The sequence below is a fragment of the Nansenia antarctica genome, assembly GCF_963989245.1.
Source record: "Nansenia antarctica genome assembly, chromosome: 8".
NCBI lineage: Eukaryota > Metazoa > Chordata > Actinopteri > Argentiniformes > Microstomatidae > Nansenia > Nansenia antarctica.
In genome coordinates, this window is record NC_137678.1 from 16,935,204 (window position 1) to 16,955,353 (window position 20,150).

General features: G+C 40.9%; 1 protein-coding gene and 1 pseudogene across 2 annotated transcripts in view; one reads left to right on the forward strand and one right to left on the reverse strand.

Moving 5' to 3' along the window:
- LOC308163951 (calcium-independent phospholipase A2-gamma-like) overlaps positions 1-20,150 on the forward strand; it is a gene marked incomplete at its 5' end in the record, with an annotated part of 56,945 nt that overhangs the window by 351 nt on the left and 36,444 nt on the right. Inside the window, one exon of the mRNA XM_080538121.1 lies at positions 44-453. Within this exon, the coding sequence (XP_080394247.1) occupies positions 44-453 (410 nt within the window). The remainder of the gene's footprint in view (positions 1-43; positions 454-20,150) is intronic.
- LOC308163471 (zinc-binding protein A33-like) lies at positions 14,554-17,844 on the reverse strand (annotated as a pseudogene). The gene is made up of 2 exons: positions 17,602-17,844; positions 14,554-15,867 (listed from the first exon to the last, which is right to left on the reverse strand). The product of its transcript is annotated as a zinc-binding protein A33-like (transcript).

Genomic DNA, 20,150 nt, shown 5'->3' on the forward strand with positions numbered 1-20,150 from the left:
CCTACTCTTCCTCCCCCTCCATCGGACCGCCCTTCTTCCCTAGATCAGGCTAGCGTGACCTCGGGGGTTCCCCCCGCGCCAGAGACACCTTCCACGGGCAGCCCCCCTGTCCCAGTCACCCCCACCACCACGCCAGCTACCTCGCCCAAGAAAGGGTTCAGCCACTACCTCTCGTACCCCCGGCCCAGCGTGCAGGCGTTCGTGGGCAGCTACATCGCCCCCCTGGTGCCCAATAAGTTCAGGTTGAATTCGAAAAGCGTCAAAGCGGCGGAGGAGGAGGAGGGGAAGAAGGAAAAGGAGATGGCGTCTCTGGCCGCTCCTCCACCACCACCAGGGGGCGCTGTGGCCGAGGCGGCAGGGAACAAGGAGAGTGAGGAAGAGAAGGAGGATGAGAAGAAGAAGAAGGCTGCGGCGGAGGACAAGGCCAGGAGGATACAGACACGGGAGGAGAAGGTGAGTGAACGTGATGCAGACCGACGCTGGGGTTGCTAGGTAACCAAGGCTAGGGTTGCTAGGTAACCAAGGCTAGGGTTGCTAGGTAACGAAACACTATGGTTGCTAGGTAACCAACGCTAGGGTTGCTAGTAGGGATGCACGATATGCATTTTTTCCAACCGATAACCGATGTTTACCCGCTTTTCGTGGCCGATAACCGATATGATAACCGATATGAGAACAGATATAATTTCACAGTTGATAACCTGTAGTTCATGCACACCTGAAGGTAAGAAAGGCTATGTAGTGAGCAAAGATTGATGATTTAATATTCCATAGTGATCTCACCAAATCTAACTTACATCACTATTGTTAACACAACAAAGAGAACACTTCTGACTCTTCAAATGTTGAAATCATTTAAGCCTCTTTCACACATAGTTCCCTGTAACTTCAATGGAATCCCAAGCTGTGCCGTCCAGCCATTTTCGCCGTTCACTCATGAGTCAAATGCCGGTAGATTCGTGTCTTGCTCCCTTTAACACTAGGAAAGTCGTGAGGTGTCATCGGGCACCAGTGAGTACAAAAAAAATTCTACCTTTGCACTCGATCAAATGTCAGGACCCTCCTTTCATGACTTTTCCTAGATATGTGCGTTCTACCACCCAGCATCTTTACATTTTCAAAATGGAGTTAGTATAAAGCGATTTTGCAGTATTTCTGTGTGTGCCTGTGTATTTGCCTTGAGATTCGGCTGCCATCTTTTTCTCCAAGGCTGCAATTCTCTTTTATATCAGCAGAGGTAGCAAGGGGGCACACACTGTGCTCAACCTTCAGGCTTCAGTGCTGAATTAGATACAGTGGATAAGACTGATATTTGTAACATAATGTGTTTATATATAGGCTATATATAGCAATAGTGATACATAAGATATCTATATGTACAGACAGTTATGAAAATGATAAACTGTACAGTATTGGCACTTTTCCACTACGTTGCAGACCTGGTGCTGACCTGGTGCTGACCCAGGTCAGCCCGCTTCGGTCCCCTTTTCCATTCGTCGGTCCAGGTCGCTTTCGTCCCAGGTCCCAGGTACCACATCGGAGCAGGTACCTGGGACCTGTGTCTTTGCCAGGCTGCGTGTGACGTGTGACGCTGCACACCGTTGATTGGTCAATGGACAATCGTCATCCCATGTCCCATCCCATATTATTTCTTCACAACCGCCATCTTGAAAATACCACATTCACTAGGAAAATGTCAACAAAATGTTCTGTAATAGCTTATTAATAAAGATTCGGAAAATTATGCTGACCATCGTATTATCTTAGTTTAATGTCATTTCAATGAATCATATAACTTTTATTTACAACAAGCACAACACAAAAATCGCTATTATGCACCGTGTTTGTCCGTGAATAACACCGGCTGTGGAGGTGGTAAAAAAACACAATACTCCTTTGCTAACTTCACCATCTGTCTACGGTCATTTTGAGCCCTTAACCACCGCGCTGACACCCCGAGAAGTTATGCTTTTAACCGTAAACTCGATGAACCGGGAGTTCGCCCGCAGCCGTCCAGCCATTTTCACCATTCACTCATGAGTCAAATGCCGGTTTTAACAGGGAATTCGCTCCGCGCTGTGTCCACGGTGATAGGAGTGGAGGATCGACTCCATTCAAAAACTTTTTAATTCCCTGGCTTCTCCTCTTTCCGGACACGTTTGAATTGTTATCCTAACCCGCAAACGGCACCGTGTTTGTCTGTGAATAACACCGGCTGTGTCATGAGTCAAATTCCGGTAGATTCGCGTCTTGTCGGCGTTTCCCGATGATGATACTACAGTTCATAAAGCAGACAAGTGAAGGCAGTGGTTTTAAGGGTTCAAAAAACATGACTTTATTATGTGTACATAGCTTCCTCTCTCTCTTTCTCTTTCTCTCCAAAAAAATCACTGCTGTTGCTGTGTACACCCGGAAGCTTTTTGCCAGGCTGCGTGTGACGCGTAACTCCGCCTACTATCCTCTACTCCTCCTACTAGTCCGGGTCGGTTTGTGTATAATGGAAACCAGAACAGATCAAAAGTGACCCGACCTGACCCCGAAGTGATACCGCGCTAAAGCGTACCGCGCTAAAGCGGGACCCAGATGGAAAAGTGCCATATGTCTCCCAATCCCTTCAGATTTGTTGGAGCTGAGTTTTTTTTTTCACCCAAGTTCCATGCAATAGTGATAAGATATTATGATATGTGTAGCCTATGTACAGTTATGAATGATACACTGCACAGTATGTACCTATCAAGTTGTGTGGTATTACATAGCTACCGCAGCAAAGTAGTTCATCAACGAATATTATATAACAAACGGATATTTATAATATTGTATATAATGTATTTTTTGTATATCACTGTAGACCACGGTGCTAGACCACTGGACCACCTCAGGCCACCAGTAATAATCATAATTGTGCATTACTATTTACAATTAGTAGTCTCCTAATCTCACTACAGTTTGAGCGAGACTGTAACTGTCATTGTTTCAGCCCATTCTTGCCTATAGACAACTGTACAATCATTCATATTGAGTTTATTCACCCAATAAAGGAAAGATGAATAATACTGCCCTTCACCTTATTATCAGATGTTCAGTTATGATTAGACCTGTGTCGGCAATGATAATAATACACAACAAGCAAGACGGTTGTAGCCTATATACGCAGATTAATATTTGTAGATTCGTTTTCGAACATTAGTGTTCATGTTGTGCAGTGAACAAACAATTGTTGGGAGAATAAACTGTCTCTTGCCGTGAAATGTGTACATCAAATAAAATGATGTCGGCGATGATTATGCCTGTAATCATCAACGATATAACGAACGGATATTTCTGAGTGGGGCAGTCCCAGATATAGTGAAGACAGACAGGAAAGTAAGGAGAAGAAGGGAGAGAGTATATTGACAATTGATAATAAGATATTGATAATGTATTTAGCTGTCGACCAAAATCGTTTGAAATTACGTGCTTGTGCATTGAATGACACTATGTACAGCGCTGTCAATTTTCAAATAATGTAATAGGCTATATATATGAATGTTCAGTTATGATATGAAGTAGCCAACAATTCTCATGTCGACCATGATAATAATAGGCTACAACAAGGTTGTACATAGATATACGCAGATTCATATTTGGATAGTTGATTTTGGCCACCATTGTATAGTAGCCAATTGCAGAGAGTATAAATTATTTTGTTTGTTTACTGCACATTATAAATGAAATGAAAATAGCTGTTGTGAAAAGTGAAAATATAGTGTGTTCATGTTGCAGTGAAATGTCTTTACATAGATATATCAGATGTGATATTTGTACTACAAACGAACACAGACAGAGAGACAGATAATTCAAGTAAAATGTTTATTTACTTGCAATGTTCACGTCAATTCTTCCAAGTAAAGAGTATGGTAATTAATATGAACACCAATATATATTAAAAAAGTAGAAAGTGAATAGGAGGTCGCCGGAGCGCTCAGCGTGGGCGCTGTCAGGTAGACAGGGCAGGAGAGGCATCAGGCCTGGCCATGGGACAGTCAGCATCCCCAACACGCGGTTGCTGGCTTGGTGCATGTGCCACATACAAATCGTCCACATGACTGGCAGATGTTAGTAGCTCATTAGTAGAAACGGTTTGATGCAGTGTGCTGAGGAGGCATACATTTTTCTTAGGTTTTGCCTGGTAAACCGTGAGTGTGGCTTCTCCAGCCCTCAGCACCTTGCTGGAAAATCTTTCAGTCTGTGCCCGTGTACATGGGGGCAACTCCCGTCTGATTTTATTAATTGTGCCAACAATTGTGGTTTGTTGGGCCAAAAGGGTGTTTGCCAGTGGCAAGGAGGTGAAGTAATTGTCTGTCGTGACATTTCTTCCTTTGCCCACGAACGGCTCCATCAGACGCAGCACAACATTGTCTGATAACCGCTGACCGTCCGGCCTGCTTTCATCTTTCCCTAGGTAGGGATGTGCGTTCAACATGTATTTGGTGTCCACATCCGCTGCAACCCAGAACTTTATGCCACATTTGTCAGGTTTATTGGCCATGTACTGTTTGAAACGACATCTTGCTTTGGTCGGGAACAACTGTTCATCCACGGTAATGTTGTCACCAGGTGTGTACGATGCAATGCTGTTTTTCACAAATTTGTCAAAAATGTCTGAAATCATGCCAAATTTATCCACCGGAACGCGGGCAGCTCGTGTGTTCTTGTCATCAAAGCGTAGATAGCGCATGATATCTCGGAACTTCTGGCGAGTCATTGTCTCCTTGAAGACAGGGCTTCCGAATTGTAATGACCAGAGGTCATCCACCCTCACGGACTTGGAACATAAAACTCCTTTGTACAGGGTTCCCACGGTCATGAAATTCCTGGAAAAGTTATGGAATTTGAAAAACGATTTTCCAGTCTGGAAAAGTTATGGAATTAACTTAACTGTTTTGGAAAAGTTTTGGAAATATACATTGTGTTTAAAATATGTTCACCGAGCATGTCGCCGGCGACATGGAACGAACACTGTTGTATAATAACTTCGCTCTCGTTCCGCATAGGAACAATAAATTGTATGGTGAAACCTACATTGTAGCTACAAGTAGAGCCCACCCCTGCGTCTAGACCAACCAGAAGTCTCTATATCGACGAGCCAATCGGAGGTAATGTTTTCATGTAGTGCGATGCCACCTAACTTGCTTGTTCGCTAATGCTACATAATAATGATCGGCAGTAGGTAGATCTTTTTGTATATCACAGCCTATCCATGTGATTTGCAGATTCGTCCTACTTGCTGGCTATCGTATAGCCTATAATAATTAGTTTGTATAGTTCGCGATGCCGTGGTGAGGAGAGAAGACAAGAGATGAAAAACACTGCTGGGGGTCAGTATAGTAATGTGGCCTGGAGAAGGGAGGAGGTTCATTAGTTTTGATGTTCTTATATTCTTATTATTGCTTAGTCCCTTAGCAGGAAATAAATCTGGGCCAGTTGGCTTCAAAAGGACCATTGTTTAGTTTCTGTCCACAGTCTAGCTGCACCTGCAGACCAGAACGCACCATGTCCTCCACAGGGCTTTCAGACACATACAAAGAAATGAATAAGAAACTGCTTTGAAATGTGAATTCTGTCCAAAAACGTCTGTGAACTGAGCTAACAGTTTTGTCTATAGTTATATACTTGTGTGGAGTGTTTTATTTTAGTGTATTTATACCTAAGGCCTCATAGAACAATTTTCAACATCCAATCTCATTCTGTACAGTTTGTAATCAATACAAATACAATCAATCAGAACTGTTTTTTGTTTTATTTTGTATGTTGCTTTTGTGGTCATTTTGAAATACACATAGTCTCCTAAAATTATATATGATAACATACCACAAAAGAGCATTTTGCGCTGAATACAATGATATGCAACACTTGATAGTTCCATTTGGGATTACATAAGCTTATTACAAATTAAAATTATTAAAATTGGGAAAATAGAACAATAGACCCCTGGGGGCAGTGTCTAGATCCCAGACAAATGGTTGCTCACAAAGAGCAGTGTGTGATCAAAATGAAAAGAGTCCTGCAAACCCTTGTCACTGCAAATCAAGTGAATGAGTCAGTGTGTGATGATGTCTTGAGAGAGTACAGGGCGTTCTGTGATTTTGCTCTGGTCACTCCAGGTTTCAGAGAATTTTCCCCCACCTCAGATAGAGTGGATACTCTGTTTCATGAGACCATGGGTTCTAGCACTGAATTCAAAAGACTTTGGGATGTGGTGAAGGTGCTTCTTGTGATGTCCCATGGACAGGCAAGTGTGGAGAGGGGTTTCTCTGTCAATAAAGAAGTTGAGGTAGAGAATCTGAAGGAACAGACCTTGGTGGCCCAGAGACTCATTATCGACCACATTAGGGCAGTTGGAGGAGTGTGTGAAGTTCCGATCACAAAAGAACTGCTTATATCAGCTGCAGGTGCAAGGCAGAAGTATTGTACTTGATGAGCAAAAGAGAGAGGGAAATAGAAAGACTCTTGACATGAAAAGAAAGTCTCTCATGGATGAACTGGGTGAACTGAAAAAAAAGAGAGCTAGAGTTGAGGCTGATGCCAACGCCCTGGAGAAAGCTGCAGATGAATATGCAAACAAGGCAGAGACCACTAGCAAACTAGGGGTGGGCATCAATGATCGATGATCGATTAATTGATCGATAAGGTCTTGGTCGATCACAAAATATTTTGATTGATAATCATTAATATATATATTTTTTTTTTTATATATTTTTTTTTGAATAATAATAATGGAAATTAGTTTGTCCACGTGTCACCAGATTGCGTTCGTCTCTCACCCCTGAACATGTTAACATGATCATCTTTCTGAACAAGAACCAGTAGGCCTGCCGCCTACAGTCTCTCGCTGGAGTTTAAATTTAAGTTAAGCTGGACGCTCTTAAGGACACTAACGTTTTCAGTCATCCTCCTATTTGTGAGTAACTGTTTTTTTTACTGCTCCTATGGTGAGTTACTTATTTTCTATATTTTTATTTATAACGTAAAATGTGTTTTTAAGTTAAACAATTTAGGCTACTCACTGCCTTGTTTAAGAGGATTGTTATCTGACTGTAGTGTCTAGTTTGGATGTGAATGAATGAATGTGTGCAATAGCAACACAAATAACGTTTTTTCCCCAAGGAAAACATGCTTGTTATTTCTGCCCTATTTTTTTTTCCCGATTTTTTTTGGGATTTAAAAAAAAAAAAATATATATATACCAAAAAAGCTTATTGATTAATCGATAATTGATCGTTAATTCGTTACGATTATCGAAAAAAAAATGTTGATCGTTTGCCCAGCCCTATAGCAAACTAACCTTCATTGCAAAGTCTAACAGCCTGCGCCGTTCAGCCAAAGAAAAGAAAGCAAGTCTTCTGGACATTGAAAAGCAAATCGATGAGAAACTAAAAGAAATGAAGAGTGAGTAGACACAGTTTAGTACCAAACAGCAACGAAAGCAGGAGACACTCGGTAGTCATTGTATGTGCATACACATTGTTAAAACTAAAGCAAGTATATCTGTCGCATTCCACTTATGTTTTATACTGTTATGTTGAGTGATTTGTCATGGTAGGCCATGGTGGTTTTTCCTGTTCATTACAGCCTACAGTAGCCTAGCCCTTGTTAGTATACGTGCGGTTCCAGATTCCATGTTCCAGGTTTTAGTCTCAGATTGTTGTGTAGCCTAATGCTGTATGAGGCATTGATTGCTCTTCTACCAGACTGTAATTTATTCTATTTTATTGATATATGATATTGATTGATTGACATGTGAGCTACTGAAGTGAACAATTATTTGTAATTGTTGAATATCTGATTGTCTTGAATATATGAAATGCCATCTGTTACCTCTTCAATGTTTTTGCTTTCTTGAGCATGTAAATACTGTAGCATTTGGTTATTTGTTGTTGTTTGTTGATAAATGCTACATTCACTTCAATGCATAATTGAATACAAGAATACAGGTACAGCTCAATAAATTAGAATATCATGGAAAAGCATGTAAGTAAAAAAGAAAAGTAAATTTATTCCAGTAATTCAATTCAAAAAGTGAAACTCATATAATAGGCTATAGATTCATTACACACAAAGTGACATATTGCAAGCCTTTATTTCTTGTAATTGTGATGATTATGGCTTACAGCTCATGAAAACGAATGAGCTGTAAGTTGTCTGTCAGTATCTCAGAAAAATTAGAATGATAAAACAAATTTAAAAAAATGTAATACAGAAATGTCGGCCTTCTGAAAAGTATGTTCATTTGGTCGGGGCTGGAGGAAGAGCGGAGAGGCACAGAATCCAAGTCATTTTCCAGGATATTCTAATTTATTGCACTGCACCTGTATGGGTGCCATAGACTCCAACGCCATTGCGCAATGCCCCAGGATAGGTGGTAATGTTGGATAGACACAACTTCCCTTACATTAACCATGCTACATTTTTGCTACACTGCTGAGGCTCATTATTGCGCTCTATAAACTAAGTCATGGAAATTAGGTAAAATATTATGGAAAAGTTATGGAAAAGTTTTGGAAAATCATTGGTGAAAAAGTGTGGGAACCCTGTTTGTAGTAAAGGAGACCCACGAATGCCTTTAGTTCGTCCATTTTCAAATTGAACATCTCATCATTACTCCGGTCAGCTTCTGCCTGAGTGTACTTTAGAATCTGTTGCCACATTTCCGTGTCAATCAGACACAGTAGACTGCTCAACGGACTTGTAATGTTCGATTTGGCATAACGAGTCGGGCCTGGAGCTGTCTTTATGATATTGGCCTGTCGTTCTCTGCCTCTCCGAGCGCCTGGGTTGCGCTGTGTTGCGCCTGGTTGCTCAGTCCACACTGTGCCGTCTCGACCCTGCTCTTTCGTGGCTTCACTTGCGTCCTCAATGTCAGAGTCGCATTCTGAAGCATCTGCGTCGGATTCAATGACATCGCCTGCTGCCTGTGAGACACTATAAACTATTAGTTGTTTTCATGTAATCATGCACAGAAAAACAATAGCCTATATGATGCGATTTGATATTAGCACGGGACATGTCCACACACACACAACTGACAATGTAATCTATATTCGTTTTTCATACTATAATTTACAGATTTTTTGTTTACAGTGTTGTAACCAAGTCTTACCATGATTTTTCTCTCATCATCTCCTGATCCTCCGCCGTCCGACTGGTCCGCTGGTACATCGTGCATGTAGGCTAAAAGCTCTTCAGGGGACCACTCGCGTCTGCTCTCTGGGCGACTCATCACAGCAAAATAACGAGTAGTTCTGGTCTCCAACTGTAATGCAGGCTAATTTATAGGAATAAGTGTGTTCATATGCAAACATATTCAATGGGATGTAATTAGTAGGCAATTGTTTATCACAGATGAATCCTGACAATTGAATGCCATTGAGATTGATACTCGGTAGCCTAATAGTGATAATGACTTCTATTTGAATACAGTTATGGCCTCATTATTTTGCATTCCTTGTTTTGTGGTAAACGAATCTCTTTCTGATGGTCCCGTTCACAAAAACCGAAGGTGATAAGTGACGTAATATGGCGAAATAAATGTTCGTTCAGACAATACAGCCAAAGGCGGAACAACACTGATGTTCTCATAATGTAAAATATAGAAATAGCTAAATTAGACTGTAGACTGCTATGGAGGTATATTGAAAATATGATGATAAATAGGCTACGGGATGGCAGATTGCAAACATATTCAATGGGATGTAATTAGTAGGCAATTGTTTATCACAGATGAATCCTGACAATTGAATGCCATTGAGATTGGTACTCGGTAGCCTAATAGTGATAATGACTTCTATTTCAATACAGTTATGGCCTCATTATTTTGCATTCCTTGTTTTGTGGTAAACAAATCTCTTTCTGATGGTCCCGTTCACAAAAACCGAAGGTGATAAGTGACGTAATATGGCGAAATAAATGTTCGTTCAGACAATACAGCCAAAGGCGGAACAACACTGATGTTCTCATAATGTAATTATAGAAATAACTAAATTAGACTGTAGACTGCTATGGAGGTATATTGAAAAATATGATGATAAATAGGCTATGGGATGGCAGATTGCAAACATATTCAATGGGATGTAATTAGTAGGCAATTGTTTATCACAGATGAATCCTGACAATTGATGGTTGATGCATGGGGGAGGGTCATCTTATTCTCAATGATCTCTTTCTGATCGTTTCCGATCACCACACAAAGGATGCCAATTCCTCCAACAAGCCCTTCAAACCATCCCCCACCAGAAAGGTTGTACTCAGTTGTACTCAACTCTCTCAACTCTCGCAGCAGTAATGAAAGTCATTGCAGTAGCCTACATTTGATTATGTAATTGTCGTGTATTCTTATTGGTTATGAATCAAACAACAGCTAGTGAGTTTAAGATGATTTAATCCGAGTTACAAACAGATTTATACATACACGTGTTGATCCTGGGGCCTGGTGACAAAAAAAGAGACCGCTTCCTCCCTTCCTCGCTGGTTTTCCCTAGTCCCCTAGATCCCTGCCCTCTTATGCAAATACAGTCACAGGTCATAGCCTATCACCTTATCTAGATGGTCATGAGGGCCGTCCCCTGTGATGTCACTGTGATGTCACCCTTCCGGGTGCCCGCTGGTGCAAACATGAAGGCTACAGAATAGCATGACCCCCTATCATACTATCTATGCATGTGTGTGGAAATATACGACATAATCATCAACGAATATTATATAACGAACGGATATTTATAATAGACCTACAGTATATAATGTATTATTGTTTTTTCTGAGCAGTCCCACTCAGAATTTTTCATTTTATTCGACAGATCTAGTGAAGTCGCGTTGTGCATTGAATGACACTATTTATAGCGCTGTAAATTTTCAAATAATGCAATAGGATATATATATGAATTTACAGAAACATATCATCATGAATGGAAACACGCAAGAGCGTGTATTTGACAAATAAAGTGTGCGTGTGTTGTGGTCCATCCAGGCAGGAGAGAGAGTTGGGGGCAGCCAAGCGGGTTTCAAAGACGGCTCTCCCGCTTACTAAGCTTACAGCAGTCGCAGGCTTGTGCATCTATGTGAAGCTCATAATTATAATAACACAATATTGCAATATTTATTACTATTATTTGTTTTATTATAATAATCAACCATCATTCATTAGTAGCCTAATGAAAACTCCTGCAGTCCGGATCAATCTCCTCTCCACTTTACCGTGCATGCACGCGCTCCTGTGAGATCATTCAAGTTTAAAGTATTTGTCATTATACCAAATACAATTATATAATGTAATCAAAATAAAAAGAATGAACATATTCAGCCATTCCATATAATAACATATAATATAGCAGTTGCAGGGGCAGACAGGCTGACGTTACCGGCGAATTTCACGACAAATAAACAGACTTTATCACTGTGAAGCTCATAATTATGATAACACAATATTGCAATATTTATTACTATTCTTTTTTAATAATGATAATCAATCATCATTCATTAGTAAAGCTCCCGCAGTCACAATCAATCTCCTCTCCATATATATAATTTAATTTGTAGTTCGTTTTCAGCTGACTCAAGCTTCATATCAGATTGTGCTAATAATTTCCCCACTTCTCTGCTTCTCTGCGCATAGGAACTTTATATGCATTTTTAGAGGTAGCCTAGTGATCTTGTCATTTTCTCTTCTTGTGTGACATCGCCATCCAGCGATCTTTGTGCGTCAGTTCACACTCTCCCATTGTGAAGAGTGGTCGTGTGATTCGACACCTCGTCGGGCTAAAAGTAGGTAAAAAAACGTCGCTGTCCTAGTGTTAACACATGTCGGCGTTTCCCTGGTTGCGAGATCTAAACTACTAGAACTGAAAGCGGCAGGTAACAGGCACGTAACATCCATATGCTGTATATACTGTATAAATAAATATATTTGACTACCAGCAAGACACCGGAGCACTCGTATCTATAACAAACGCGGAGATTGTATGAGCCCCGCGTCAGTCAGCCTTTCCGTAGAAATACATCGCTCCGTTATATATCTAACGTTACATGTTTAAGGCTGATCGGTGCATGATAGTGCTGCATTATGTTGATCTATTTATATCGATCTATTCTTGCCAATTCCTTACTACCAGTGGAAAGGGGGAAGGCTAAAACACTTTGAATGGAATAGATAGGACTTTCCGTTCAATGGAGGAAGCATGATACTCGCGAGTTCATCTCGCTTTTCCCCCCGTTGATGTATTAAACAATCTAAGCAATCTAATCAGAGCAGTTGTTATTATGTAATATTATTGATGGATGTGCCCTTTTTGATGGAGAGCAGTGAGCGGATGACTGGATGTGAGCATGTATTTGACTAATGCCGATAGATTCGCGTCTTGCTCCGAAACCGGAGCTGTCGGTGCAGACAGGATTTTACAGCGTTCCTTCAAACTATCGTAATTCATGAACTATATGCCCAATCTAAAAAATTCAAACAGTTTCTGAAAGCAGAGAAGTTGCACTTTTTGAACGCTTTTTTAGGCTTATTACGGTAGTTCACCGAACTTTTGCCGAACATGTATTGCGAATTGCAAACGCACTATCTGCCTCAGAAACTCTGAAGAATGTCCACACCGGGGAAGCCATGTTTCGATCTCGTCTCTACACTGCGTGGCTGTACACAGGCGCAGCATCATGAGCGCGACAACCGGAACCGGAAATATTTCCGGCTTCATATTATCGGCTCTATATCGACTAAAGTTTAATAAAACCGATAAATATCGGTTTATATTAACATTAATTTCCCAATATCGGGCCGCTAAATATCGGCGCCGATAATATCGTGCATCCCTAGTTGCTAGGTAACCACGGCTAGGGTTGCTAGGTAACCAAGGCTTGAGTTGCTAGGTAACCAACGCTGGGGTTGCTAGGTAACCAAGGCTAGGGTTGCTAGTTAACCAAGGCTAGGGTTGCTAGGTAACCAACGCTAGGGTTGGGCGGTTTCACGGTTTTACCGTAAAATACCACATTTTTGTTTTAAATAGCAGCGTTTTTTGTCAACAGTAAAACCGTCATAAATTGTGATATAGGCCTACTGTATATAATAAACGCATTAACAGTGTTTGTCCAGCACCCCTGTCTGTGTAGTTGAAGATGCTATTGAAAGTGATGACGGAACAAAATTAATTCGTGAAATAAATAACCTGAAAAAAAAAGTATGTGTACGTGATCATATTTCCTCAGAAGGATATGTGATCACAGCACACACGTGATACACAGTCTGCTGTAACACGCTCTGCTGTAACACGCTCTGTGCTTTGTACTCGGGTGCAGTGTTTGCCATACATACAGTCTTATTACGAACCAAAAGTATTTTTTGCGCTGTTTTTATTCATTTATTTTAAGCACATTTTTCAGCACTGCTCATGGAAAGTGTTTGAGCAGGTTTGCGGCAAGGTTAGGGCTTTGGTCCACCCCTGTTCCACCGCTGTCACACATTCATCATTTCAAATTGGCGGCTCTGTCAACAAAGCCCTACAACAGGGGTCAGCAATTATGTTTGGCCTCGGGCCAAAAAAAGAATTGAGCCACTAGATGGCGGGCCCGAACATAATCAAAGGCTAATTTAAGTAATTGATTGTTAAAAAATGTGACACGTTCTAATGCTTTGACTTTTCTTTCGAAAAATGTACACATCGCTAGTCAACTAACACAGCTTATTTTGTGAGCCTGCTAACAATCTAAAGTAGTGTTATAGTTAACTAGGTAGCAGTCCAATCCATTTCGCTGCAGTATTTTGGCTTGACTAGTGAGTTTGTGTTGTGATTCTCAACAACAACCCTTTTCCATATTTTTGAATAATAAATGTGTGGACTGACGATGTAGCGCAGCCTAACTTATTCTAATAATTATTTAACATGGGGGACGGTTTAATAGTAGCTACCGGTATATAAAATTGGAAACCGCCCAACCCTAACCAACGCTCTTGACTCACAGGTCTCTGTGATGTTATGAACATTACTAAAGGTGTCTTTAATAACTGTTCCTGGTCATTTTTATTGTTTTTATTTTAAGTCAATATTAACATTCCGATTAAACAATCATGAATTATGGACGCATGTACAGTAATTCATAAATACAATCTAGTGCCTAACAGACATAAGCATGTTGTTATCCAGTGCACAAAAAGCAGTGTTTCAGTGGTTGTTTTTAAACTATTAATTTACAGTAGTTGTCTGGTTAATAATTTCTACCCAATATTGATCCAAATAAAGTATGGGTCTACAAAAGAAGAAAAACACAAAAACAAAAACATTATTAAAACACAGAACATAAGACCTGATAACAAAGGGTATAATGAAAACAGGTGAAATCAAAGTGGTGAGAGAGGAAGATAAACCTTACTATTTACTTTACCTTACTATCTAAAACAGATTTACTATTATATATATATATATATATATATTAAAAGCCTTCCTGTAAAAGTAAGTTTTGAGAATTCATTTAAAGGACGAGTTTGCGATTAGAAGTTCAATTGTAGCATTTAAACATACAGAAATCTCAAATAATATCAGCAGAGGAGATGATCAGAGGGGCAGATTTTTTACCACCATCATTCATGCAGGGGCTGAAGTATGGATAGAGTTTCTCAGTGAAGGTGCAGCCAGTGAAAGAGTAGATCAGAGACCTGGCCTCCACATCATAAAAGGAGACCTGGCCCTCCTCATAATCCACAAACACCCCCACCTTCTGGGGCTTCTCTCTCAGGGACAGGCGGACAGCAGGGCCAGCAGCTGCCCTCTACTAATTTCCATTCCTCAAACATACAGGCCAGTATCCATCCTCAGGGTTCAGTGTGATATCCCCCTTCCTGTTGATGGACTCTCTGGCCACTCCTAAAGTCCAGCCAGTCTTCTCCTTCACCTCCACTTCATAGTAAAACCTCCCTGAGGAGAAACCCTCCTTTCCAAGGATGTTAGGAGATTTATTGAACCTCTCTGTGTTATCAGTGAGATTGTTTCTTGTGTCTCCATGTCTCACTTGTTTCTCATCCTCAGACAGAATGAGTTCTGGATGTGCTGTATCAGGGTCCAGAGTCACGTCCACTGCATACTGCTGAATCATCTTCAGCTCAGCATCACACAACCTCTTCACTTCCCTCGTAAGTGTCTCCTCCAGCTGAGACACAGCTCTCCTCAAAGACCCATCATTCAGATCCCTGTGAACCCTGATCTCAGACCAGTCCCTGGTGTGTGGAGGGCAGGACAGGAATGGGAAGCTCTGGAGGAGGTGGAGGTGGTCCTCAGTGTGTGAGAGCTCCTCTAGCTCAGTGCTTCTCCTCTTTAGCTCAGTGATTTCCTGCTCCAGCTCTTTAATCAGCCCTTCACCGGCTCTGCTGCGTTCTGCTTCTCCTCAATCCCTTCAATAAGCTCAGCCTGGCTTCTCTCAATGGAGAGCACCAGAGCAGTAAAGAGCTGTATGCTGTCTGCTAATTCTCTCTCTGCATCTTTGTTGTTGAGCTCCATGGAGATTTTGATTTCCTTAACCTTCTGCAGTCGCTCCTGGATCATCTGCTGAACTTCTGCCTCTGTCTTCCCCAGCTGAGCCTTCCTCTTTCCATACTCCTTCTCTATGGGGACGGTGTCATGAGTCTTGTGGTCTATCTCAGTACAAAACTGACACACACACACACATCTGGTCACGCCTACAGAACAGCTCCAGGAGTCTCTCGTGCTTCTTACAAATCCTGTCTTCCAGGTTCTCCACAGGATTGATCAGCTTGTGTCTCTTTAAGACTGCGACCCTCTGATGAGGCTCCAGGTGAGTCTCACAGTAAGAGGACTGACACACCAGGCAGGACTTCAGAGCCTTGAGCTTCGTCCCAGGCATAGGTGAAAGTGGGCCGGAACGGTCCGGTGCTGCGTTCCGGCAAGACTTTCTGTGCCGGAACGCCGTTGGGGGAAGAGATGCAGCTGCCTGTCAATCAAAATCCGATTGCTGCAGAGTGCAGAAGCAATCACGATTCACGATCCATAATTTCCAACAAGGAAACACATGGCTGACGTTATGTTTCCTTGCGTCTATTTTAATACCTTTGAAAAGGACATGTTAACCCGCTTTACAGTAGACCCGACGTGACGCGACGTGGTTAGGTGGGCAGCACTGGGCACTGAGACAGTCCGACCGGGATTACAGTCGCGTCGTATGGAAGCATATAGTGGACTTTATTCAAATGTTAATGCAATTTGAGATTGCATTTGCATGTTCCACTTTTGCATGCATTCTTTCAGACAATATTCAAATTCAAATGCAATTCTAATGATTTGCATTTTCATTTTCATGTACCTGATGTGCACATTCGCTGTCAATATTAAAATGATAAGGCAAAGCCATTTGACATTTAATTTTCAAAGTCATGCGCTGCTTTGTAGCTGACAAAATTAAAAAGTTCATTCTAATGTGAAAATTACTATGCAATCCCAAAATAGCATATTAATTTGCCACTTTTGCCTGCGTTATTTGAGTCAATATTCAAATTGTAATGCAATAATGTGATTAGCAATTGCATTTATATGTTCTAGGAAACACATCCGCTCATTAGAATTGCATTTGAATTTGAATATTGTCTGAAAGAATGCATGCAAAAGTGGAACATGCAAATGCAATCTCAAATTGCATTAACATTTGAATTTAGTCCACTATATGCTTCCTTAAGCAAGCCGTGTTGCCAGATTGGGCTACTTTTGGTCACACTGACTGGACAGATGGATTCGGCAGCTTTTAGACTGGTTGGGCTGGAAATTGTCAATTCCATCTGGCAACCCTGGTAGCAAAATATGTGCATACGTATCTGGTAGCCTACTGGTACTTTCAAATCGCATCGTATTATTATTATTATTAGTAGTAGTAGTAGTAATAATAATTACAATTTACAATACAAATACAACAATTGGGGGTCCCTCAAAGAAAATGTGGGCGCACTGCGCGCGCACAACATCAACCTCCAAGGCTTGATTCTGACCCAGGAAAAACCCTGGTATGTACTGTATAACATGATAGCCATCTATGAGCAATGCACTGTATATAAGATGATGACCAAGGGTCTTTCTGCTGCTGACCAAGGGGTTGAGTTCACTTGATGAGGCCCAATTTTGTTTTAGACTCTGTAGGCTACTGTATTTGTTTATTAAGACTTAAGATATATTATCTGAATTTCTCTTGTTTTATCAAATGTTCCAATTATTTTCATTTCTTGTGCTGGTTTAAGATTGCAGGAAACTAGCACAAATAATTGTGTGGGTGAGAGGGGCCGCCGCTACCAAAACGTGCACAGTTTTGGGTCGCTCCACCACCAAAAACTCTCACTCCAAACTTTTGGTGAAACTTGGCAGCCCTAAAGTGTTTCTAATTTCGACACCAACACCACGATGTGTGTGTTCAGGGATGCATGAAGCTGGGGGCAGGAGGAGAACAATATGAAACGATGAAGGTTGGGGTAGTAGCCTATAGTTCCTGTAAGAAACTCAAACCACTTTCACCCCTGGTCCCAGGGCAGACGTCACAAGGCACTTGTCCAGGTTAGACAGGGGACTCATCTTCAGCCCTGACTCTCATTCTCTTGAATTTCTCTACGACCTCTCTAAATGTTGTTTTGACGCGAAGCTCAGATCTTTTATAGAATATTTCCTTACACAACGGACACTTGAACAATTCACTGGTGTCCCAGTATCCTCTGATGCAGGCCATGCAGAAGGTGTGTCCGCATGGAGTAGAGACAGGGTCAGTGAACACATCCAGACAGATGGAACACAGGAACTGCTCCTCAGACAGGAGACTGCTGGAGGAAGCCATATCTAGAGAGACCAGAGGTGACACTATTACACTAGAGCTAGTCAGCTGACCGTAATAAACATGAGAAAACATTCAGCTTTACTTGTCAAGTTCACCTTCATATTGCAACACAAACCCAATCCTTTCTATAAATATTTAGGTTTAAAAACAACAACAACAACAGTGTTATTTTATGTTTAAAAGGTGACATCATCCAAAAGTAGTAAAACCTGTTTTCTTCATCAACACAGATGATGAATACAGTTAAAGCTTTGATCATGCTGTAGTTAACTTTCAAATATCCAGGTTTAGTAAATCTAGGTTTAAACTAGATTCAAAATTAATCAGAGACGGGTTGCAAATCATCATTTTAATCCTGGATTAGTTAAACCTAGTTTAAACTAAGATTAAAGTAGGATTAATTATTTTTCGGTGTCCGCCATCTTGGATTCAGACGAAATGTAATCAAATTCACGATGTAGGCCCAGGCTAAATAAATATGGCCCTAAATAAATTATAGATAGTGTCTTGCACTTGAATAGCATTAACACTAGAGCAGCCGTGAGGTGTTAAACAGCACCAGTGAGTACAAAAAAAAAATCTACCTTTGCACTCGATCAAATTTCAGGACCCTCCTTTCATGACTTTTCCTAGATATGTGCGTTCTACCACCCAGCATCTTTACATTTTCAAAATCGAGTTAGTATAAAGCGATTTTGCAGTATTTCTGTGTGTGTCTGTGTATTTGCATTGGAATTCAGCTGCCATCTTTTTCTCCAAGGCTGCAATTCTCTTTTATATCAGCAGAGGGAGCAAGGACACACACACACACACACAAGGGGACACACACAAGGGGCTTCAGTGGATAAGACTGATATTTGTAAACATATATAGGCTAAATAAAGCAATAGGGATACATAAGATATGTATATGTACAGACAGTTATGAAAATTATAAACTGTACAGTATGTCTCCCAATCCCTTCAGACGTTTGAAGTGCTGCCTGTCTATAGTGCTGCCTGTACTCATCAACGTATATTATAAAAATATATATATTTATAATATTGTATATAATGTCTTTTTTGTATATCACTGTAGACCACAGTCTCACTCACATATACACAACACATAACACAACACTGTTGTGTATAATAATAATAACTGTAATACACAACAGGCAAGATGGTTGTAGCCTACATAGATATATACACAGATTAATATTTGTACACTCGTTTTCGAACATTAGATAGTTGATTTTGGCAACATTGTAGTAGCCAATTGCAGAGTGTATTAATAATTGTGTTTGTTTCAATCCTCAGTGTGTTCATTTTATAGTGTGCAGTGAACAAAACATTTATAATAATCGTTTTCGAACATTATACTACATTACCCATGCTGCTTAGCGGTGATGTCAAATGATGTCACGATGATTATGCCTGTTGCAACACTGCGTTACCACAATCATCCACAGAACGCTGCCACCCCCCACAGCGGGAACACGGATGACCACGGCAACACAATGCTGCAACACCCATCACCTTCCTTTTCAATAATAGCAATCAACCATCATTCAGACATATACATATCTTATGCATCCCCACCGCCATGCCACAAACATGAGTCCCACACAGCGCCGAAGCCCGAACCCGAGCACAACGTGTGCCCCCCGCGACGGTGACTAAGTTGTGCAGCAAACTCTTGGCTATGTACTGTTGACAAAATAGATCCAACATCTAAATAGCAAAAAATATCGTTTTAGTAATATTGTTACTAACGTCAGAACATGAGAGTTCTCTCGAGGAATCTCGCATACTATTTACGGTAGTATGTAGAGCTGAATTCGACCCTAAAAGAGAGACTCCTCCGGTCTTGCAGACTCCAGACAGATAACGTATATAACATTGATCCAACGTTACTGTATGATAATATTGCATAAATCATAAAACACGGAATTTTCCAGGTTTGGCAGTCACAGTGTTAATAATATTACATTTTGACTTGTAGTTCAATGCTTATGGTAGTAGGATCACATTATGATGTGACACACACCCATTTTGACCGACGTTGATTCAAATGTGAATGGACACATTCCAATGTTGATGGGTTTTTGAATTGGTCGTTGATGGTAACGATCGCAAAGCCATCATGTAGCTTCCCGCCTTGTAAAATACAATGCATTACTTTCGAGTATGTCTGGCATATATCGGACCTCCGTTTTATATTGAAAAATATGGTGATATACATAGGCGAACCGATCGAGAAATTATCAACCGTCCCCTATAGCCTATCAACATGACAAATAAACTCCATTGTATGTTTGCATATGA